This window comes from Protopterus annectens, chromosome 1.part1 (genome assembly GCF_019279795.1).
Source record: "Protopterus annectens isolate FY-2018-M chromosome 1.part1, PAN1.0, whole genome shotgun sequence".
Classification (NCBI taxonomy): Eukaryota; Metazoa; Chordata; order Ceratodontiformes; family Protopteridae; genus Protopterus; species Protopterus annectens.
The window spans coordinates 1,770,008,173-1,770,034,167 of record NC_056726.1 but is presented as its reverse complement, the minus strand read 5'-3'; the positions used below and the strand labels follow the sequence as shown (position 1 = coordinate 1,770,034,167).

Genomic DNA, 25,995 nt, shown 5'->3' with positions numbered 1-25,995 from the left:
TGTCTAAGAATGGTAGTATAGAGTGTTTGCATAGGTTTAAGATACAATGTGTCTAAGAAGAATGATAACAGAGTGTTTGCATAGGTTTAAGTTACAATGTGTCTAAGAATGGTAGTATAGAGTGTTTGCATAGGTTTAAGTTACAATGTGTCTAAGAATGGTAGTATAGAGTGTTTGCATAGGTTTAAGTTACAATGTGTCTAAGAAGAATGGTAGTATAGAGTGTTTGCATAGGTTTAAGTTACAATGTGTCCAAGAATGGTAGTACAGAGTGTTTGCATAGGTTTAAGTTACAATGTGTCTAAGAATGGTAGTATAGAGTGTTTGCATAGGTTTAAGTTACAATGTATCTAAGAATGGTAGTATAGAGTGTTTGCATAGGTTTAAGTTACAATGTGTCTAAGAATGGTAGTATAGAGTGTTTGCATAGGTTTAAGTTACAATGTGTCTAAGAATGGTAGTACAGAGTGTTTGCATAGGTTTAAGTTACAATGTGTCTAAGAATGGTAGTACAGAGTGTTTGCATAGGTTTAAGTTACAATGTGTCTAAGAATGGTAGTACAGAGTGTTTGCATAGGTTTAAGTTACAATGTAACAGGTACACTTAAGGTTCTAATGAAGTCATTTGTAAGTCATAGAAGGAAAAAAGTGAAAAAGGCAGTAAAAGAAATATACAAGGGCTAGAAAAAAAGATAGGTTCTATAGATTAAAAAATAAGGGGAAAAGTATGGTTCAGTCAGGTTTAGAACAGGGACAAAGCCAATGAGTTTTTAAGACGTTCTTTGAGGTGTTTCTTAAAGAGAGAAGTAGATGAGAGAGATGGGAGTGTCCTAGGAAGCTTGTTCCAGACAATCAAACAATTTTACAGACAGCCCATTCTCTAAGTGCAATAATCCCCTCCAGGGTTTGTTTTAATGTGTATTTAACGTGCTTCCTGGGTGGGCGTTAATTGCACATTAACACACACCCTGTCAGGCATTATTTCTTGGGTATTGCATTTTCAGATCAAACCTGAGCACTATAGTACTCTTTGTGTGGTTTGCTACAGTCTACAAGTTAACAAAAAAAAAATCAGATCAGCTTATTTAAACTAAAACCTGATTACTGTAATGCAGGCAGGGTATAAGTTGTAGAAACTGCAGCAAGCAGTTTGCTACAGTTTATAACAAGATAATTTTGTTTAAAAAAAAAAAGATAGAGATATAGAAACGGCAAGGCACAGAAATGGAACCTTAATGGCTAGGCAGGAAGGGTGTGTTGTGCATTTGATCATCTGATTGGTATACCAGTAGGAGTATTTTTTTTTTTTGCTCTTCATTTGAAGAGCTGAAGGGGTGGGTGGGTGTTGGTATATGGTACCAGAACATGGCATTGGTTGAGCCAGCTGCACTTCTGACTGAATCATACTGGTACCTGGGGTGCAATAACTTGAATGTGTGCGTAATTTGGTGGATCTCATCCCCTGGTAGGCAAATGACTGCTATTTTTTCCATGTTCAGTCTGGTGAGTGGGGTATCAGTATATCATACAATGGAGTCCCCTCTAACTGGAGTCCTGGGTAGTGTATTGGTTTACCTTTTGGGCTTGATAGTCAAGGTTCCACGAGATGTGGCTGTATGTACAGTATTACGTGTTTCTGTTCTGTGCTTTTAGGCTCACTGAGAATAATTTTCACATGTGGAATGTCTGGTAGGTCTCTGGGGTTTGGGAAGACTGCATTTAAGTGCCTCATGTTTAGCTCCAAAAATATCAAAGGGCAACCACCACTTTCTTTCACAGCTTTTTTAAGAGTCAAGGAAAAAGAAACTGATAGTGTAATGTGATAAAACAGGTAAAAAATTCATACTTCTATGCCATGCACTGATCATATGTAAAGGTCAGTGGTGCCTAGTCTTTCCATTAACAAAAATTAAAAATGCCAATCTGATATTGGTACAATTCCAGCGAGCGCACAAGTTAAAAAAATGAACTGACAAATTAAAAACTGAAGAAAAGAGCACACTGTGAACAAGCACCAACACTTCACTCAGCTCGATGAAGAAATAAATGTAAAAAGCTGTTCTTATTCACTTTAATACCAAAACAAAATAAAATTAAGCGCTTTTCGTTTGGGAAATATCCAAACTTCTTCAGATGTAGAGCAAAAACAAAAAAAATCAGCCCAGCAAAAATCCACTCTATATCATGAAGAGTTAATTGATTAATTGCCTACAAGTGGATCACAGCACTCATTTAAAATAACACTTCACAGTTGCATTGTTTTGCTAACAAGACCAAAATGAACCTAAAAACTTCAAGACTTTACAAACATCATGACACAATAGAAATTATTACTTTTGCTAAGAATAAATATAATAAAACTAACATCCATCTCTGACCTAATTACTATGTATGAAAACATAATAAATACAAAACAAGGTATATAAAAGCATAATATAAAAAATTTTTAATTCATAACTTCATTATATCATATTAATACTTTGTCAATAAAATAAAACAAAATAAATAACCAACCATCCAACCAAATAGTATGTAAAAATACCTAGGAAATCACCTAAAACATTTTTACCTAAGCAATCTTTTTAATTTTAATATACTTGCTAAAGAATAAATTTCATTGATACCTGGGGGGCACAGGAGTTTAGTAACAACTGCCATTTCAATTCATGTTCTTCGAGGTGTAACTTAACAATGTTACTATCTAAATACCTCACATTCTCATGTGCAGCTACCTGTGTTATGACTCTAAATTTAAAACCATGGCCATGGTTATCTTTACAGTGCCTAGCTAAGGCATTATCCATTTTTTGTTTACCAATAGCATAGATGTGCTCGTAAATCCTGTCACGCAATCTACGATCGGTCTTACAACGTAGAAAGCCAGACAGGCATTGCACTGTGCAAGGTATACCACTGACCTGGAATTACAATTGAACTTGCCCTTAGTATAAAAATTATAGTTCCTTACTTGAAATTTTTCAGCTGTTTCAATATAAATACAATCTCTGCATGCATCACACCTATAGATTCCTACGGGCCTATTGGATGGTTTTATGGTAGTTTCCATCAACTTCTTTAGGTTCTGTCCCTTCCTATATGTAATAGTCAGAGATACCCCCAATTTAGCAGAGATCTCCTTATCCACTGAGAAGAGATGCCAGTATTTTTTAACTATTGACCTAATCTCCTCAGCCTCAGGGCTGTATGTAACAACAAATTAAATTGAGAAGGTCCTGTTCTGATGATTCCTTTCTTCCCCTAGTTCATTGACCACATCTGTATGGGGAGGACTCAAGGTGCCTATATTAAATGATTCATTTATAGGACAGTTGTTCAAAATAGGCTTGTATACACCTTGGACCTTTTTTAACTGGACTTCATTTATAATGCCAACCAAAAATTTGAAAGGGCAACCCCTGTTAAGGAACATATTCCTAAGATTTAAACATTCCTGTTGAAAGTCAACTTCACCAGAAACCATCCGAGCTGCTCAAACCAATTGTCCCTTAACAACAGATTTTTTCTGTTGTAAAGGATGTGCACCAGGGAAATGCAAAAAAGAGTTTGAATAAGTGCTCTTTCTATAAATCTTTGCAGTGTATTTTGATTCCTGAATATTTGTTTAAGTTCCACATCCAAGTAATGTACTGAAGATTCCTGATAATCCTTGGTAAACCTCAGAAACTCAACCGAACTGTTGAAAAAATCAACAATATTGGTAGCCAAGGTCATATCACCATCAATAATCATAAAAATATTGTCCAGGAATCTAGTATAAAAAAACAATGTTTTTCATCCATTGACTAGTAAATACATAATTTGATTCCCAAGAGGCCATAACCAAATTCACAAAACTAGCTCCACAAGGGGACCCCATTGCCACTCCTATCCTTTGGAGGTAAAACTTGTCATTAAACAGAATGTAATTGTTTTTCAAGATGATCCCCAAAAGGTCCTCAATAAGACATAACTCATTTTCTGTAGCTCCCCTAGACCTAATACATTCTAGTACCAATTCTGTACTTATATCCTGGGGGATGGATGAATAGAGATTGCAAACATCCGCTGTTAGGAAATTATTTTCCTCTTTGTATGCCAAGGCACTAATTTGTTCCAAAAAGGATCATGAATCCCAGCAAATCTGGGTCTCCTTGCTGACAAATTTCTTAAGGCTGGAATCCACTACTTTAGCACATGGGTAGATAATGGATTGCCTGGCATCCACAAGTGGGTGCATAGGTGGATCCGAGGTCCCCTTGTGGATCTTGGGAATGCCAAAAAGTAAGAGAATCCTGGGTGCTGGCATGGACAAATAATGATTAAGATTAATGTCAGTTAAACCATCAATAAATAAATCATTAATAAACATTTTGATCCTGTTATAAGCTATATTCATTTCATTTAAACTGACCTCCACATAAGTATCCTTCTCTAATAACTGATTCATTTTGTTGTTGTAATGTAGTATGTCCATGACAACCAGTCCACCCCCTTTATCCGGTTGCATGATGCAAATAGGAAGGCTCCTAAAATTGGAAAACAACTGTATTTCTTCAAGAGAAATATTAGGGTTACAAACACTTTTTTACTGCAACAGACCAACTTTCGAAGTTCAAGTTCACATAACAATTCAAACATACCAACTAAGGGATTAACAGGGGGGTTAAAAGTGCTAGCAACTCTTAATTCTTGATTACTATAAACAGAATTACCCAACAGGACTGTTAAATTTAATTTTCTAGTAAAAAATCTGAAATCAATCAATAATTCAGATAAATTACTTTTGTTTGTAGGTACAAATGTCACTCCTTTTGCAAAAAGTTCCACTAGTTGTTCATCAATAGGATACTCAGTGTAATTAAACACTTTGAAATCACCTTTTTATTTACAGTTGTCCTACATTGATGAACTGCTTCCATCACTGCTGGGTTGTCCACTTCTGAACCTAAGATCTCTTGTTGCTGCATGTATTGTACACCCTCCTGGACTGCTGGGTTGTCCACTTCTGAACCTAAGATCTCTTGTTGCTGCATGTATTGTACACCCTCCTGGACTGCTGGGTTGTCCACTTCTGAACCTAAGATCTCTTGTTGCTGCATGTGTTGTACACCCTCCTGGACTGCTGGGTTGTCCACTTCTGAACCTAAGATCTCTTGTTGCTGTGTGTATTGTACACCCTCCTGGACTGCTGGGTTGTCCACTTCTGACCCTAAGATCTCTTGTTGCTGCATGTGTTGTACACCCTCCTGGACTGCTGGGTTGTCCACTTCTGAACCTAAGATCTCTTGTTGCTGCGTGCATTGTACACCCTCCTGGACTGCATTGAATTCCAGTTCCATTTTCTCCCCCTCCCCCCCGGAAGTTTTTTTGAAACTGTTGTGGTTGGTTATTGTGAAAATTGTTCTCATTTCTATCATCAAAAGTATCTTGCACATTCCCCAAACCAGAATTTGTATTTATAAAGTTAGCACTACGAGTGTTATGTTGTTCACCAAATGTACTAGTTTCAGACTCCCGCTGGTCTTGTCCATCAACATAACTGTTTAGATTCATGCTTGGTCTCTGGTTATGTTTATTATATATTTCTGTAGAGACCTAGGAGGTTGGAGGTTCAGGAAAAGCTTTCCCTTCAGCATAGGCTTTTAAGTCCCTTTGAAGTTTCTTGACCTTTGTGGACTTAAGCCTCTCCAGCTGTTGTACTATGCTGGTAAAGCTGTGATCCACTTGCAGGCAATTAATTAACTCTTCATGATATAGAGTGGATTTTTGCTGGGCTGACTGTTCTTGTTCTTGCTCTACATCTGAAGAAGTTTGGATATTTCCCAAACGAAAAACGCTTAATTTTATTTTGTTTTGGTATTAAAGTGATTAAGAATGGCTTTTTATATTTATTTCTTCATCAAGGTGAGTGTAATATTGGTGCTTGTTCACAGTGAGTGCACAAGTTAATTAAAAAATATATTTACAAAACTTACTTTCTTTGACAGAGTGAAGCAAGTACTGTTTCCTGTTTCCCAAATTATTGTCATCATGAGATACAGTTTGAGGACACTAATACTAACTCAGCAGTAAGGGAACAAGGGCTGGCAAAAATCATAATAAAAACACATGATAGTGAACTGAGTAAAGATAAAGAAAAAAAAAAGACACTCGAAGAGAAATCTGAGAAAACTTTTGAACACTCTCATCTTACTTCAGACAAGCAAGATAAAACTGGAAGGCTCACATTCAATTAATAACTTTCTTCAGCTTTAATTTTCAGTAAAGAAGGACTGGAGAGCTGAAGGCAAACAATGGCCAAGTGACACCAGGAAAAAGAGGGTTCAAAAACGTATTTAAATTTATGTTTATTGTACTCTATATGAAGCACCGTCTTAAAACAAAGGCAGCATACCCGAGTGATATCACTATGTCACCTGTGAACAGCAATTAATGAAGCACTGTGGGTAATCTAAATTACTTTTAAAAGTTATTAACTGCTGTACATTAAGAAACAGAAATACAATAAGTATTATAAACCAGACTATGTGGTACACAAAGGCAGTGGTCAGTTCTGCTATGTGCCTTTGAACATGACCTTTAATGAAAGAGGGCCAAGATATCAAAAGCCCAATGGACTTGCCTGAGAGAATGTAGGATGCTTAACAGGGTGAAGGATTTGGAAGAAAAAGGGAAACAGTAGTATAGACATAGGGGAAGTTGATAGGGGTGGAAGATTATTTTTAAGAAGTTGCGTAGTCAATATAGACTTTAAAAGGCTAGATATCAGTCTGTTTCAACACAGGGACTAACTATGTAAAAGCAAGGAGGAGAAGTATTGTACAGTAAACAGAATCTTGCTACCCTAGAAGGGTAAGCACACTATGGGTCAGGCAGCATTTCCTGTTTTTCCAAAGTAGATTTATGTTTACTTTCTCAATAAGGTGTTGGGAGTGCAGGCTAAGAAATTGCAGCCATGCTTTTTTGGGTGTGGAAGGGCAGACTTGGAAAGATAAATCTGGAGTGAAGACTGGTTAGAGGCTTATAACATCTAGCCTCCCTCAACTGGGTAGGATTGAGCTACCCCTGGTAGAAAAGGGACCCCGAAAGAGGAGTGGACACTTTGGCCCCAGTCTACACATTAACCTAATAGTGTGTGAAAGACCAGAGACCCACAGGCTGCTTTTGAAGCTCTTTTAGTCAATGGTGTTGGATGAGTTGGTTTCAGAGGAAAGCTTACATTTTACAATATGGTTTGCTAACTGGCCATACTGATTTTCCTTTTTAATTCCTACACTGCTGCACATGTTCTTGCTCATTAACAGACACTTGTTGGAATTTAATTTTAACTGAAACTATATGTACTGCGTAGCTGTTATGCAGCTATGAACATTGTTTACTTCCATCTTATCAAAGTCAGGCAGCACATGCATTCAACAAAAGAGAAGAAGCGTGCCAGTTTTACTTTATGAGTGGCAGTGCAGGAATTACTCTGTTAGAAGAAAATGTTTTTAGAGTACAGCTGCCTCCAAGTCTTCTCCCTGAACAGATACAATTCCACTGTAATTTCTAACTATTATGGGAAAGTGTATGATTTTTTTTTATTTCCACAGACACCAGCTGAAATGGCCCCTACCATTCCTCTGGGGCCACAGACTGGTACCGGGCTGTGGATCATTTGGTACCGAGCCGCACAGAAAGAATAAAAAAAGTTTATGTTGGGAGCCCGCCTGTTCAGAAAAAAGTATATGTGTGTATGTATGTGTAGGAATATGTTTCTGTTTCTGTCTGCATGTGTGAGTGAATGCGTGCATGAAAGCAGAATGTATGTGTGTGTGTGAAGGCAGAAGAGACTGTGTATGTGTATAAAAGGAAGAGAATGATGAGATTAAATTAGCCATTATTTAAAACTTGCTAAGCAGTGCTTTTTGATGTTTAGCAAGTGTTAAACAAAAATAAATGAAATTAAAAAAAAGTGTGTGTGTGTGTGTGTTCTGCGTGTGTGTGTGTGTGTGTGTGTGTGTGTGTGTGTGTGTGTGTGTGTGTGTGTGTGTGTGTGTGTGAGGGAGTGTGTGTGAGAGAGAGAGAGTGAAGAGTGAGAGCAACCATGACAGCAGCAGCATCATTTAAGAGGTTTGCATGCCTCTTGACTATACCTCTCAAGTTCAACTTCTCCGCAAAAGAAATCTGGACACAGCCACAAATAATGGGGGACAAATGACTAAAAATAAGGACAGATTTTAAATCCTGCTCTTATAAACTTAGAAAGTTGCTAGAACAACAGGGTTTCCATTAGCATGCATTATCTGAACGATATGAAGTCTGAAACTCAATGTTTGTCATTATTTAATTATTTCAATCCCCTGTGATTTGCAAGAAAACTACACATTTTATGAGGATGGGACAAAACATATGAGACAAAATCTGGACATTCTGTAGAAATCTGGACATCTGAAAGGTATGCCATGTTCAAATATCTGGAAAACCAATTATTTTACATGAATAAAAAAAATACTACTTAAAAATAAGTAAGTACAATACAATAATTTTACAGACAACCCATTCTCTAAGCACAATAATGTCCTCCAAGGTGTGTATTAATGTGTAATTAATGCCTTTCCAGGGGTGCAGAGGCACAACGCTGCAGGTGTCGGTTCTCATAATATCCCTGGGTGAGCATCAATTAGACATTACCTCATACTCTGTTGGGCATTATTGCTTGCTTATTATGCACATGCGATGGCTGGTCCATGGAGAATTGTCTTACATGAAACCAGACCATCATGCAAAAAAAGGCTGGAGACCACTGCTCTAGAGCAAACATTTAATAAACTTCTCTGTATAAATTATGGCAATTTATCCAAACCACTTTGGTGGCTTTTGCCAATGTCTTCTTGTAATGCATGACTACAAGATGAAGAAGCAGGTTAATTTTTACAGAGCATGCTATACTTCTCAGCTACAAAGGCAGTGCCACAGAACAGATCAGTATTTTAGGCTTTGTTCTTAGTTACCCCATGGTAGTATGAACCCTGCTTCATACAGCAACAATAAAGTCAGAAAATCTAAAACAAGCAAGAGATTGTTTTAGGAGACGTTCTGCTATACAATACTGTAAATGTACAAAAACACTATGCAAGTTACAAAACAACCTGACGGAAACCCTCTACAGTGGTCAGAGCATGGTCACATAGCCTGGACTACTCAGTCTCAAGTCACTTAACTCTAGTCTACTTCTGTCTATTACAATTTCTAAAAAAACTTTGCACTTACTATTCAAAACACATAGGGAAATCATACAGTCATTATCCAGGACTGTAATGATGCAAAGTTAAGCACAACAGAAGAACTACTAAATACCAAGCAGTACAATATGATATAAAGGCTTAAACAGTAATTCGAAACATTGCACCATAAATTCATAACAAGAGCACGAAACCCAGACATTAGTATCGATTTCAAGTCTTGATCTATTTCCAACAACAAACAAGAAGAAAAAATGACTAGTTTCCCTATGGCTCTCACTCTGCTACCTTGAGAAAAGTTATACCCGACAGTTATAAAACTAACATAAGGCTCATCTCTCAACAGTTTACTCATGCCTCCAGATTTGGACCGAAGTGCAGCTCCAACCCTGCCCCCTTAATTAGTCTGCAACTTGTTGCCAAGATTTATACGCCGTTAGTAAACACCCCGGCTTTCAGGGGTTATTTCTGACACAGTGAATTTGTGAAGCAATCAGGTCATACCTGGATGTCCTCATTCCGTAGTTTATCAATGAGTACCACAGTGGGTTCATAGGTTCATAGGTAGGTACTAGGCTATTGGCCCTAGGGTCTATATAAGCCTAGCCAAAAAATGTACCCTGGCTTTCGCCACCCAAGAAGGTAACATGAATTATCTCCATCAGCTGCCGCCATTTTGCTAGTTTCTCTGACGGAGACAGAAACCATGTTATGTACTGCATACAACAATCCCTTCAAATTTAAGTTCTTTTTTTTTTTTTCTTTAAATTCTGTCTCTTGAGTCCAGATCTTTTGTTCTTGTGGTCTCGTCATCTCCTCTCAAAGCATCTTTTCAGTCATGATGGGGGACACATTTAGAGGAACTAATGAATATATTAGCATTGGCTCACCTGACTGGCACCACTAATTGTATTTCCATGACTTATGAAAGAAATAAAAATAAATGATTATGATCTATATTGTGAAATGCAAAATTTGGCACTAAACAAGGAATGGTCTTAGCTGTATACTGTTTTGGCAGTACATTTTTATATTTTTAGTTTGAATCAAAAGAAAACTAAAAGCTTGTTTCTTTTTTTTCTGGTTTCAGGTTGTGTAGGATAACAAAAAGGGGGAGGCATGCACCCCAGCATCAAGGCCTAAATCCGCCACTGGATAATTACTGACTTAAGAAAAAAAGTAACATGTTGGTATACACTTTTGTGGAAAATGTATTGCTGTGTATACCTTCCATTTACAAGAGACCTTTAACATCATTAGTATTATTTACATAAATGCAATGTAATAAAGCGATTCTACTGTAACAGAGAAAGCAGTGTGTTTATATAACAAGAAAGGGTAGCTACACAGATCTTAACTGAAAGGCAGCATTACATTATTCACTGACAAGACATACACCATAATGCCAACAAGAAAAGTATTTATGCTTTTCATAAGTGAACCAACAGCTGTGCAAATGTATATCACAATGTTTATTTATTTTATTGTATTTTATTTTACATTTGATATCCAGGTAATGCCCAACGTGGCCAGAAGCCTGTTTTTAGCAGAGACCTGGGGAGAAAAGCTACAGAAACGTTAAGATGGCAAGAACAGCGTAAATAACAGTAAACATAACAATTACAGCCAAAATACAGTACAATGGTATTTATAGATTAACAACCTGTGCAAAGAGTTAGATGTAGAAATAGTTACACAAAAGAAATGTATTTCATGTTATACTATAATAATAAAGAAATTGAACAGGTACTTACCAGCACTGCAATCTGTTATTACACCACTGCTGTCTCCTGAAATGCAAGATACAGGGATATCAAAAAACATAGAGGTATATAAAATTAATACTTTGTTCATACAGTAATAAACTGCAGACAATAGCTGTATTCAGTTTACTTTTTACTGTGTGTAAGAGTCCATGTTCAGCTGCAGATTCTGATTTAATTTAGATTAATTTGGACTCAACAGGAAAATGTACTGCATTGTTGAAAATGTAAGATATAAAGGACATTAGGAATATACAGTGCAGCTACTATACCAACTGTTCTTTAGTAATGCTCAGTTGCCTGAAAAATGAGCAGCTGGGTATTAGTATTGTGGAACATTATTATCTCAGTATCAAGAAATCTAACAGGAAATGTGATTACCTTTTATGGTCATTGTTTATCCATTGATTTGTGCCAATTAAGGCAGACCAGAGAAAGGAAACCATGACAATGGTATCATTGATAAAAGATGCATTCTTTGGGTACATTCTGTTGCAGTCGATCAGTCACAGTATAATTAAATTAAATCACAAATACATTACAAAATGTAATTTTGTGGGGGCAGCAACCACCCTACACAAACACACACACACACACACACACACACACACACACACACACACACACACACACTCTATTTGTGTATGTGTCTCCACATCCCTGTAACTTAGTATGTAATATCTCTGAAAATGTTGTACCTCACAGTAGGAAAAATGCTCCATGATAGTACAATTTTAGAGCTAGTAAATCTTGACCCACTTGCAGTTCAATTTGCACAATTTAGAGGATCACTGTTATGGTTTCCAAAATCACTGCAATGGTGGTGCTGCGGTAGCGTTGTCACCTCACAACAAGACGCAAGACGTTCTCCCGTTCGAGTCTCAGCTAGAGCGTCTTCTGTGTGAAGACATACAGAATGGGGCATGCCTTCGTTGAAGGTTGTGCGTCAGGGCTGGTAACTCGGCATGTAAAAATCCACTACCAGTCATTAGCGGACTGGAGTTCTGCTGTGGCGACTCCTAACTGGGATAAGCCGAAAGACACACACACACTATTATGGTTTCCAAACAGTCAACAGACACCTGGGATAAATTTAGTTTCATCACTAATGGCTGATACCATTAGTATGGATACTGAACAACATACATACTTAACCCTTCAAAGTGTGGGTTGTTACAGTGTAACAAAAAGAGTAGTACACAGTACTATGAGAAAAATGACTTTTTCTCTCTGTACATGTTTCTGTCTCTCTTGCCCTGAGCAAGTTGGCATATTAAGCCATGTAGACTTTCACAAGTACTCTACATCATAAACATGAGACTGCAAAACATACATCATATACAAGGGACTGTAAAACATAGATCATAAACATGAAACTGTAAAAAATAACAGAATTTCATGAATGAAACCAGGAAGGCTCCATCCATTCCTCTAGCAATCTCCTTTGTGATTTTTGCCCCTGAGATGTGATCTACTATTTGTACTGTTCATTCATTCGATCATTTGACCATGGAACTCATTTCTTTAATTCTCCTTTATATCTCTAATCAGCTGGAGGGAATCATATTGGCTTCTCAGTGAAACTCATGACAACAAACTTGTGTTTGTGAGTGGGGTATTATTCTGGAGATAGCTATTATTTAAAGGTTACTACACGCAAAAGTTATCTTGAATGGATTAGGGATGGTAATCTGTATTGCTAATAGTTGTCATATTGTGAGAAGTTGTATTTTTTGTGTATATATTCACCCTCCCAGAGCCTGTCAATGGGGCATAAGGATGTAAAGATGCCATTACAAACACACAACCTCACTTCAGTTTGGGGGGTGGGTAAAGCATCTAATCATGCCCTATACAGTAAAATATGGCTTCTCTAACCTTGCTCAACAGTAGAGTGAATGATGTTTCAATTTACTGAATTCTCCTTCCTGATTTTGAACTTCCTGATCTGTGGTTCTCATAGGGAATTATTGCAGGTATGATGTCTGTCTGCCTCCTGGCAGGGATCCAGTTTGGGAGTACTTTTATCTTTTCTCCGTTGTTGTGTGATCTCTACAGTTATAAATTAGGCAGTGTGGAAGCAATGGGGCTTGCTTCCTTCAAAAAATGCTTTTGGGCTTTTTGTTGGGCTGAAGCTTTGACCAGTGTGTGTTTTGTCCTGTTGAATCTTCAAGAAATGTAACCTTGTCCAAAAGTTAGTGGATCCATTAAACACTGACTGTATTAATGTCATGCATTCATCCACTGAGCAATTACTACAAAGCCTGTTCTTTTGTTTCAACAAAGAAATGACCATGGAGAGTGTGGGTCTCTAGCGGAATCTGGGCCACCTGCAATGCAACAGAATAGCCCAATCAATGATTCTGCTTTTATTGAAGTAATTGCACAAACATGCTTATCAAGCCTAACACAGTTGCATGCTTCAAGTGTAAAATCTTTAGAGCAAATGTGTATATCACTGCTAAGTACATTTGGATTAGTTCAATGCACTACTTCTTATAAAGTATGTGACTTAATTAGTTCAGCCAGTTTAGCAATCCCTGCTGATTGCCAGTGGAGTAAATTGATTCACAGCTTGTTGGGCAAAGTTGGATAGGCTTTAAGCTCTTGCTAAAAATTAATCTCTATCTTCTTTTTTCAAGAATTGTAGACAAAGACAAAACTACTGGTGGGGGGGGATTAGATAAAATTTTAAGTAATGCTCCAATCAACTTAAAAAGTTGATAGAACAACAGGTTTTGTATAAGCATGCATTTTCTGAACATTAAGAAGGATGAAACTCTAGTGTCCAATATTACTGATTGTAATCCTCACTAATTTGCCATAACACAAATGATTTTATAAGGACAGGGTAAAGATGTAGGGTAAAAATTAGAGGCATTCTACAACATTAGGGACATTATGAGGTATGACTGAAAAATTATCTTTTAGCCTAAAAGTAACTTTCTCTAGGTAAAATTATAGTTTTGTGAAGAAAAATAATAATGCTTTTCATTCATTCATACATTTTTCTCAGGGCCTGCTTTCTCAAGATCATGGTCATTGGAAGCCAGAGGCTGTTCTGAAAAGCAGCATGTGTAAAGCAGGAAACCACTTTAAGAGAGGCCTTAAGGTTCATTACAGGAAAAAAGAAGACTCCCACACGAGACACATATCTTACAGCAATTCAAACATTTCAGTTCATCTATCATTATGTCCTTTTTACAGGATAAAAGGCCACTCACACACCAGACACATATCTTATGGCAATTCAAATATTTCTGTTCATCTATCATTATGGCCTTTGGATGTGAGAGGAAATTATAGCACTGAAAATCCATGCATAAATAAATAAGTCTTGTACAGCTTGCATAGAAGATGGCCTATACAATAAATGAAATGGAAAACTGGTGACACTTGACAATAACTGAAGTAGATTAACTGTTGTGGGTCAAACTCTAAATACTACACCCTGAATTGCTTTTTTTAAGATAAAACCAGACTGCAGCAACTATTATTCACAAATCTAACTGAGGATTAAGGTCTTTATTACTTCTTATATGTTTTGGAAAAAACAAGTCCACCAAAACCTGTAAGCAGAGGTGAAATAAAGATCTTATAAGATGTAAACTACAAGATATATCCCATGATAAGTAACAAGTAGTCACATTGCTTCAGTTTGGAAATGGTTATTATTTAAAGGCAACTAAACTGAAGAAGTTACCAATCAACCAACGATGCTAAAATGGGAAGTGTCATTCCCAGTAACACTGATTTCTGTTTCTTTCTTTCTTCACTTATTTATTTTTGATGATTGGCCTGTTAAAACAAAAGGCATCACTTTTTGTTTCTGTGTACTTATATTCCAAAATGGGGCGATTGGCATGTGCAGAAAAATGTGTATGTCAGTGGCATGATGAATAGGCATACACTTCTACTGATGTCACACAACATAAATTTTGCTAACGATAATTTTCTCCACTTGTTGACCAACATGAAATCACAAGGTATTTCATAAGTCCTACTATTCTCTTGATAATGTCAAAAACAGCACAAGTGGTGAGTATGTTCTGGAGCAGTTTGAGGGCTTTGCTAAATTTGACTGACAGTATCCCTGGTAACCTAGACATAGGTGGACATGGCCATCACATTTCTGGTCTCATTCAGGGATTTGCCAACTCTCCAGACTTCACATATATATATTATTGTTTTCCACAAAATAGCGTGTGTGTGTGTGTGTGTGTGTGTGTGTGTGTGTGTGTGTGTGTGTGTGTGTGTGTGTGTGTGTGTGTATATGCACACATGTGTGTCTGCATACATATATAGATAGATATTACTTATATAAATACAAAATTACTCAGTTGTTAGGCATACCGATTCCTCATTTACCAGTTTCAACAAAATTAGGATTATGTCAGCTGCCTTTTGGGAGTCAGGATTTCAGACATTACAGGGGCCCTCCAGACCATTTTCCAAGACAAGTATGAATATGAGATAGTGTTTTTCTGTGTTTTAATGAACAACCATGGGGTGTAAAACCCTGAGGGACATACAGGTATCATACAGATACAGGTTCAGTTCTGGTTCTGCCTTGAATCCTTCCTTCCCCAAGAATGATATTCAGGTACAAAAAGAAGTTAATTCCCTTTAACAATTCACTTAATACCTGGGGTCTATTCAATTTTATTTGTTTTAATTTAAATTTAATTTAATTAATTTTCTTAATTGGAATTAATTAATCAGGGCATAGAGAACCTCCAAACACTAGACCTGTCTCAGTTTGGACTTAAGGGCAGATCATGCTTATTCATTCTGGGGGAGTTTTTGAAAAGGTCAGCAAAGCGATGGATAAAGGCAAAATTGTACACACAGCATACCTTGACCTGGCCCAAAGGTTTTGACACAATTCCCCATGCAGGCATACTAAAAAGGCTAAATAAAATGGGAATAACCCCCTATGCCACCTATTGGATTGCCAACTGGCTCACAGATAGGGTACGGATAATCAAAATAGGGGACATTACATCCACAAAGAGATCAGTCACTAGTGGATTCCCCCAGGGTTCTGTGCTGGGGCCTCTCTTATTTGGCAACTACTTTTCTGAAGTAAAGACAATACCAAAGGGATCTGGGTGACTATGTCTGCAGATGACTACAAGCTAGGTGCAGTCATTGAATCCCCAGATGACTTAGCCATCCTGCAGGAAGGTTTGTCTCAAATAAATAAATGGTGTCAAAATCATGGTCTGAAACTAAATGCCAAAAAATGCATTATTATATCCTTTTAGAAGTCATCTACCCCAGGGAACTACCATATTGGCAATACTACACCCTAACAGCTGACCTACTTCTTTTGGCTTTGGGAACTTACATGGACACTGACCTAACTTTTGACCAACATCTGCCGATTGTTGTAAGAAAGTCCTTATATATTGCTTAACTTATAAACAAAGTGATTTTATCTAGATCTAAGGATGTCATTGTTCTCATTTACTCAGCCCTCATTAGGCCAGTCGTTCAATATAATGCTCCCTTTGACATTTATCTGTTCAGACACGTGGAACAACTCGAACACCAACAGAGATACCCTACTAAAGGGTACAAGACATAAGCAACATGTCTTACATGGACCAACTCAAAACATTGTCACTATACTTGGTATCCTATAAACTGCTAAGAGATGACCTGTGTCTGACATACAAGCATCCTCTGACCCTTTACTGATTGATTTACTTCACATCAGAGTAAACCAAGTCCTATGCACGAAGGGATGCACGGTCCAAACCAAGTAGAAAACACCAAATAGACCAGCAAGGCAGCACGGAGTTCAATAGATTTATTGAATACTGATATAAATAACAAACTAGTTTCGGCAAACAGCCTTCTTCAGTGTAAAACAGTATAGTCAAGTTCCTTTGAGTCATCATTTAAATACATATCAAGAGCCAATCAAAAAATTAAGCTCATGAATATCCATAAATTTGAAACATATTTATGAAACATGTTTAAAGGCACTTAAAGTATGTCATACAAATATACAGTGGAAAATATATATATACTAGTGATGTCCGTCCATGACAGGAGAGGTAACCACCAAATAAATACATGAAATAGACAAGTTGTTGGTATATTATAGCATGTCCATCTGGCCATGTATTCATACTCATAATCTTATTTTTGTCATTCCATAATTGATTAGCCACTGGCACGTGCTATTGAGCAATTCTTTATTAAAGGCACCATAGATATTATATATCAAGTACTTATATTAAGAAGTGCTCAAACATGCTATATCATAAGGGAGCATTTGTTCGAGAGGTTGAGTTATATATATGCATATATGTATATATAGGTTTATAGTGGGCAAAACAAGTAGTAAACATGGAACACAATGTAAAAATTGGATCGACAATGGTGAAAGGTAACAACCTAAACATGAAGGCTTAAACATTTCTTCATAATAGGCATTAAAGATAATGTGTATCCAGTACATATATGGAGAGGACTCAAACATTCTGTGTCAAAAAGGGGATATCTTGGAAGAGTTAAATTATATATACACAAATGTGTATATATGTATATGCAGTGGGAAAACAAGTATTACACAAAATAAAACAATTGGACCAACAGTGGTATGGATAGGACCCTCGACATGAGGCTTAACTTCCAGAACTAGAAATGTGACAGTGAATACAACTAATTTCAAATGATGTTAAACTGACATATATAAATGCTTAGTCACCTGGCTAGCAAATTGGGAACCTTTTAGTCCTACTCCCGCAGGAATAGAAATCAACCATTGATCACACTTGGCCACTGCCCATGTCATACATACTATTGCGGAATAGCCCATATGGCTCAATATCTAAACACCCTGTTCAATACCGAACCAGGGTCTTGTTCATTTGTTTGGGCACGAGTTTGTCTAAAGGAGCTTGTTTGAAGGAGCGAGGCACAGCTGTCGGGTTGACGAGCGCCATTTTGGTCAAAGCTTCTTTTTGCGGTTTATCCGCAATTGAGAACAAGTTTATGGGACTTTTGCATATGAGCTGAGGAGCGCAGAGTGGTTGTTGGGCGTTTATTTGCAACACGGCTATACAGACGGCTTGATTTTGGACTCTCTCTAATTTGGATGTGGTCATATATGTTTTATACGTCGTGGGTGAGGTTAACCACCCAAGGAACTGTTAGCTTTGGACATTTGGGAACATTGAACTGCTGTGTTGCTACTGTACACTAAATAGTCTTTATGTGTGTAATATCTTGGGGGCATTTATGGCGTCGTGATTGTGGATCGGAACACACTGTTTAAGACAGCGACGTCCATTGGAAGTCTTCTGGAGGCTTGTTTCTATCTGGAACTTGTGTGTTTTGCATAACCAACAGGGACAAATGTATTATGGACATTTTTGTGTTTATTACATTGTTTGTTGACATTGCTGCTTATTCACTTCTAATATTTGGTAGTGTATTGAGTGTCTAATGATATATGGTTTGGAAGCAATACCATCGTTCGGCGGCTGGGTATACCTTTACACTAGTATGTTTTGCAAACTAGGGACGTATCAAACTATTATTTGAATACTAACCGATTTTTCATAGTGCTCACTCATTTAGACTACTTTCATGGAATGTGTTTTAACATAAATTGTTATGCTTTGGGCAAATGAGGTCGTAGTTAATAACTGGGCCTAAGATATATGTTGGGCATATGGAAACGGTGTGGAATTTCAGTGTTGTTACATGTGTCGAGTGCATATTTGATACATGGTAATTCTGGGATGTATTAAACGTGTACTGGTACACCATTTTACTTGCGACAGTGTTCGGCTCTCTAGGCCTGTATCTACGGAAAGTGTTTTCAACACACTTGCTATGTTTTGGGCGTACTAGGTTGGTAGTTACTAAACTGGCCCGAGATATATGTTGGGCCTATTGAGACTCAGTAGCATTTCAGTATTTTGGCATATTTATATGCAGATATTCTTTTTATAACTGGAGGACGATAACTATTTGTGGCCTGCAGGATTGGGACTTGGGAACCATACATTGAGCAGGGATACAGTAATTCTAAATATTATATGTTGCTTAAACTCTATATTTGGGGGCACTATTAGAACTACGATCCCTATTTCAAGCAATTTGACATAAACAGTTGTTATATGGAGTGTTTTGAACCCTATTGACATTCAATATTATAATCGTGATTTTTTGGTTGCTGGAAGTATTACATACAAACACATATCGGCTTGGGACTGCACATGCTTCTTTGGCTTATAAATAGCATACTTATTGGTATTATGGCTATGTAGTATATGCTACATGATTATGCACAATAGTCTATGGAATATGATAAACTCATATGTGTTTGCTTTATTGTAGCCAATATATAAGCTTTATCTCATTCTTTGCTGTTACTATCAAAAAGTTTGTGAATGGAATTCTTACACACTTTATATTGACAATTAACGGACCAGTACTAATATTTCCTTATAATATATGGGGGTAATATTGGTATGAGTTAAGGGAACACAATATATATAAATGGTTGTGACCATACTTGTGACATCCTTATTTCAGCATAATTGTGCTTTAGACCTTAATATGTGTTACACATTTAATATATGATACTATTTTAGTGAGTACAATCTTTGAAAACAGGCTGGATATTAATGGAATTGAGACTTAATTGCGGCTCCTTGAATATTTGGTTATTAGCAGGATTAGAATGGCTGTGATATAGTATAGTAGGTTAGTTTCTGATTGTTTGGAACCATAATGCTTTTGAAGGGAATTTAAGATATAAATGGAAACACTATTCCTACTATTGTAATAATCCACACAGTATTTATAACTGTTAGGTATTGCCAATCATCAGTCCTTGTGTCTTTTCTGAAATGAACCACTGCTCGGTCCCCCGACCATAATTAAAATTTGTACTTTTACTTATATAGTATTGTTGTGTGTGTCAATTGGCTGCACACTTGGTACAGATATTATTATAAATCATAATTGATTGTACAGTGACCAAAGAGGTGATCCAGTTGTGATACTGGCAGTATATTATCAAAGAAAAACTAGATAATCAGACCATTTGAACAAAAAAATTTTTGTAAGGTTCATATTTGTTTGCTGTATCTTCGTTCATTTGACCCATATACCTGTACAAAACCTATCTTGGGTTTTGAAAGTATGGGATTTCAGCAAATATAGTGTTTTGACCTTTTTCCAGTTATGGAATACTTGTAGTAGTGTGCCTTAGTATTTGAATTTAATGCCTTGTCACAGTGGTTACTTATAGTTGACAGTCTGGCTCACTGGGGCTGATTCTGATGATCTATTGGATCCTTGATTCTACCATTGAATATTTAAACTGAACCAATTTCAGTTTGGGTTGTTTCATTTAATATATAAGTCAAAAGTGTTACACGAATATTGCAATATACTTTTATGTTATTCTTGGTGCTTGACCTGCCATAGGGATTTTACGGTCCTGGTTATTCTCTTGTTTTCGATTTGTGCTTTCTGCCACCCCTGTGATTTCCCACTAGGGATTGGTGTTTGATTTTCGTCCCATTTTGATGTTACTGGGTCTTTCAACCATTATATTACATATTTGGTTTATAAACCATACTTCTTTGCTATTTTGGTGCTCCACCAGTTTTCATTAGTAATAGATTCTAACATTGTTCACAACATGGATCTAAATACTATTCTGTCTGGATTATGTGCTGATCGGCAAGATATAGCGGTATTTGGTATTGATCAATTGCCAAGCAATGATCCAGTGAATTCGGGTCAGACTTCTGTGGTAGATTGTGATATGTTTTTCCATGCAATTACCAAAGCATTTAAGACTCTTAGATCAAACATTTGGCATCTTAAGCTATTCAAAGCATATTGGGAAGCCAGATGATAAATTAAACCAAGATTGGCAGGAGGCTCTTCAGACTGGATCCATGACATTTGTGAACATATTGTTACAATATTATGAAAGGACAGTAGATTCTAATATACTTGAAATCAAAAATATATGTTCAGAGGCTCAAAAGTTTGAATCTTCTATGAAATATCAGGATAATATTAAAAAACTGTCCTTAGAACTGATGGAGCATGAAAAAACTTTAAAGGAACGCAAAATTAAAAAGTTTCACCGTGATTTTTCTGATTATCAACGGGTAAACCCTTTGATTTCAGCAGATCGGTTAGATTTATACTAATCAGGTTAAAACAGGGCCCAGTCAAAAGAGACCTCGGTCAATTCTTAAAAATAGGGGATAGCTCATAGCACGTAGCTGGTGATGAATCCTCTTTTGAGGGATCAGGGGAGAGGGTTTCACCGAATAGGAAGAAAACTAACAAAATTTCCCCTTTAGAAGGGGTAAGGGACACCGGGGGGGGCAGAAAGCACAGAAAGATCGATTACTCCGGTCTCCCTCCAAGGCCTTTTGGACAACTTCCTGAAATAGGAGAGCTATCAGGGCCGACTCAGAATGTGTTGAATCTATCTAAGACCATATTAACAGATGAACAGGTTGCACTTTTGAATAAGGGTTTGAATTATATTCCCTCTTTTTTCAGTCAAGAATATCACATAGTACAGGATTTACAGGACTTTTGCAGGACGTTAAATCTTAGGTTGTTCTTTGAGGATAACAAGTCAGAACCTTCTGAGGACTTCCGTTTTGGTAAGTCCTCTTTCCAACCTCCCATGAGCAAACATGTTTCGATTTTTATGGACTCCATTTTGAGGGATATTCATTTTGAAAATATGGGACATATTATGTTGGCCAGCAATCTAACCCCTGATGACAGGATAGCTATGAATACCTTGTGTGACAATAAAGATATAGTTATTGTCCCTGCTGATAAGGGAGGTGCAGTTGTGGTTTGGAACACTGCGGATTACGTTTATGAAGGATTAACCCAATTGTCAGATGCCAAGTGTTACATGTACATGTCTATAGACCCCACACCAGTATTTAAGGATGAGATTGACTCCTTCTTGCGGTTGGCCTTTGAGGAAGGTATCATAAATAAGAAATGTTTGGACTCACTTATGGTGTCCGAACCGTCTAAACAGATATTGTATCTCTTACCCAAAATCCACAAGTCCTTGGAAAAACCACTGGGTAGACCAATAGTATCAGGAATAGGCTCTCTGACTGAACCCCTATCGGCCTTTCTTACTAAATATCTAAAACCTTTGTTGGGACATATCAGATCCAGATTGCAAGCTACCACACAGTTTTTACAGCTAATTAGGGAAACCCAATTGGAACCCGAATGGTATTTATGTACTTTGGATGTAAAATCATTATACACAAGTATACCCCACTGGGCGGGTCTCCAATCTTTACAATATTGGTTGGAAAGGGTCAACCTATATTCACCGGGGTTCAACACTCTTTTGATATGTATGTCCGAACATGTGTTAAATAAGAATGTTCTGTACTTCCAGGGCCAGTGTTATTGGCAGCTTCAAGGAACAGCTATGGGGGCATCTTTTGCCCCAATATATGCTGACCTCTTCATGGCCTATGTTGAGGAGTTTATGATCTATGATACATCACACAACATCTTTCAGGTTGAAATGGACATTTGGAGACGTTACCTGGACGACTGCTGGTTGGTGTGGCGGGCTGATGTGGGTTACTTGAATTTGTTGAGTATCTTAATGACAATGTCTGGGGACTTGAATTTTCCGTGACATATGATAAAAATTCCATTAATTTTTTGGATGTCACTGTATACAAGACAATACTTTGTCATATGTTACATGCATCAAGTTTACATCCCCGTCACACTATCAGGAGTATTCCCATATCCCAATTTATACGTATCAAACGCCTCAGTTCCAACATGGAGGAATATCAATTGGCCAGTAGGGATCTCAGTCAGAGGTTTACCAATAGGGGATATGATAGATTTGATATTGTGTCAGCTCAGAGTAGAGCTAACCGGCTTGAGAGGGATGACTTATTACAATATCAGAATAAGAACAAAAATCAATCCTCTCGTAATACATGTGTCAGATTTATCACCACTTATGGCAGAAACATTAACATGATTAGAAACATCATCAATAAACATTGGAATATTTTATTGGCCAATGACAAGCTGCGAAGTATTTTGGGACCCCGTTGTCTTTTTTCATACAAACGAGGTAAAACCCTAGGCTCCTACTTTTCACATTTTAAACATTTGGCAAGTGGGGGGACTATCCATAAACAATTGACACTTCATGGTGATGAACTCATTGGGTCATTCCCTTGTGGCCATTGTGGTTCCTGTCAACACATGCTCAAATCCAAGGCGTTTACCAGTCGTAATACTAGTAGAGTTTTTGACATTAAGATCTTTGGTAACTGTAGTAGCGATTGGGCGGTGTACCTGGCTTCATGTTATTGTGGGGGATTTTATGTTGGACAAACCTCCAGAGCTTTGAGATGTAGAATGAACGAACATCGCAGTGATATAAAAAACCATAAGGAGACCAGCGCCTTATATCAACATACATTAAAACATCCTCAAGCTAGGTTCACCTTCATGGTTATTGATCGTATCTCTGGAGACAGAACCAATAAACAGGGTTGGCACGGGCTACTGGATCAAAAAGAGAAATATTGGATTACTACATTGGGGGGTTTATTTCATCCGGGACTGAATGATCATTTATAGGGAAATATGGTTAGTTTGTATTAGTATATTGACAAGTAGGACACTAAGTTGTGGATTTTTATTTGTCTCCTCCCTATATGTCCTTAAGTACATGGATTATGAATGTTAAAATACCCTGGTTCGGTATTGAACAGGGTGTTTAGATATTGAGCCATATGGGCTATTCCGCAATAGTATGTATGACATGGGCAGTGGCCAAGTGTGATCAATGGTTGATTTCTATTCCTGCGGGAGTAGGACTAAAAGGTTCCTAATTTGCTAGCCAGGTGACTAAGCATTTATATATGTCAGTTTAACATCATTTGAAATTAGTTGTATTCACTGTCACATTTCTAGTTCTGGAAGTTAAGCCTCATGTCGAGGGTCCTATCCATACCACTGTTGGTCCAATTGTTTTATTTTGTGTAATACTTGTTTTCCCACTGCATATACATATATACACATTTGTGTATATATAATTTAACTCTTCCAAGATATCCCCTTTTTGACACAGAATGTTTGAGTCCTCTCCATATATGTACTGGATACACATTATCTTTAATGCCTATTATGAAGAAATGTTTAAGCCTTCATGTTTAGGTTGTTACCTTTCACCATTTTTTACATTGTGTTCCATGTTTACTACTTGTTTACTACTTGTTTTGCCCACTATAAACCTATATATACATATATGCATATATATAATTCAACCTCTCGAACAAATGCTCCCTTATGATATAGCATGTTTGAGCACTTTTTAATATAAGTACTTGATATATAATACCTATGGTGCCTTTAATAAAGAATTGCTCAATAGCACGTGCCAGTGGCTAATCAATTATGGAATGACAAAAATAAGATTATGAGTATGAATACATGGCCAGATGGACATGCTATAATATACCAACAACTTGTCTATTTCATGTATTTATTTGGTGGTTATCTCTCCTGTCATGGACGGACATCACTAGTATATATATATTTTCCACTGTATATTTGTATGACATACTTTAAGTGCCTTTAAACATGTTTCATAAATATGTTTCAAATTTATGGATATTCATGAGCTTAATTTTTTGATTGGCTCTTGATATGTATTTAAATGATGACTCAAAGGAACTTGACTATACTGTTTTACACTGAAGAAGGCTGTTTGCCGAAACTAGTTTGTTATTTATATCAGTATTCAATAAATCTATTGAACTCCGTGCTGCCTTGCTGGTCTATTTGGTGTTTTTTACTTCACATCAGCAAGTCAAATGACATCAGAAATAGTTGATCTAAGAATCTAAACTTCTTCTGCAGCATCAGTAGAAAGGTTTGGAAGGACAGGTTTATTTTGCAGAGGACACCGCTGCTGTGGAACAGACTCCCCATCCACATAAAATAAAGTTTATCCTTGTCCATTTTCAAGTGCAAGTTAGATCTGTAGATGGAAAACAGAAAATTTACCCCAGGACTGCCCCTGTACTACTGATGAAGAGAGGCAGTTCCTAATTGCTTTATCTCATGCCTTTGTCACCTCCAATTATCTACGATATGATCCCTGTTATCATCATTAGGGATAATATATAATTATCGACTATGTGATGGTAAGGCCAATCTGTAATCAACTGGGATTGGTTTCTTCAAGCAGAAAAAGGAAACTCACTAAGCTTAAAATGACCCACAAGGACAGCGAGCCTAGTACTTACCTACGAACCTATGAATCTATGGTGTCATTCAAGAAGGATGTAGTATTATCAACCTGTGATGAGGCGATAGATAATTCTGCTTATTTTGCAAGGGATAGCCTGCATCTCTCATTCAAGAGTTTCCATTTAGTCACAAAAGCTCCTGCTGCTTCCATAGACCTTGTCTTGGCAGATTCAGTCCGATGGACAGACCAATATAGCGAACTGTTATTACTGTAAATGTGACCACATTAAGTTGGTGCTTCTCAACAACAGGAATATCAGTTTCTAATTGCCCAATTTGATGTGCTCATGCATCTGAAACATAGCCATGCATGTAAGTGCAGTTACCAGGATTTTTTAAATATAAAGAAAGCACTCCCAGAGTTTTGTACTTGTTATACCTTCAGGACTGGTGGAAACTGCAGTGGCATTTCTATATTTCTGTTCTGTTCAGTTCATAGAATCAAGATACTTTATTTGGTAAGTGCTTTCATGGGAATAGCTCCCACTTCTTCAGACCATTCAATAAAATACATTTAAAACCACTCCATTTATATAGGGAACCTTAATTGGTATCAATCAAATCATGACTACACCAGTTCCCACTTCTTCAGACTATTCAGTAAAATACATTTAAAATCACTCCATTTATATAGAGAACCTTAATTGGTATCAATCAAATCATGATGGAAC

At 37.1% G+C, this 25,995-nt stretch overlaps 1 protein-coding gene across 1 annotated transcript in view; it reads right to left on the bottom strand.

Annotated features, from left to right (window-relative positions):
• LOC122812128 (ficolin-1-like) overlaps positions 1-25,995 on the bottom strand; it is a 1,158,126-nt gene that overhangs the window by 852,788 nt on the left and 279,343 nt on the right. The window contains exon 5 of the mRNA XM_044084426.1: positions 10,979-11,014. Within this exon, the coding sequence (XP_043940361.1) occupies positions 10,979-11,014 (36 nt within the window). The remainder of the gene's footprint in view (positions 1-10,978; positions 11,015-25,995) is intronic.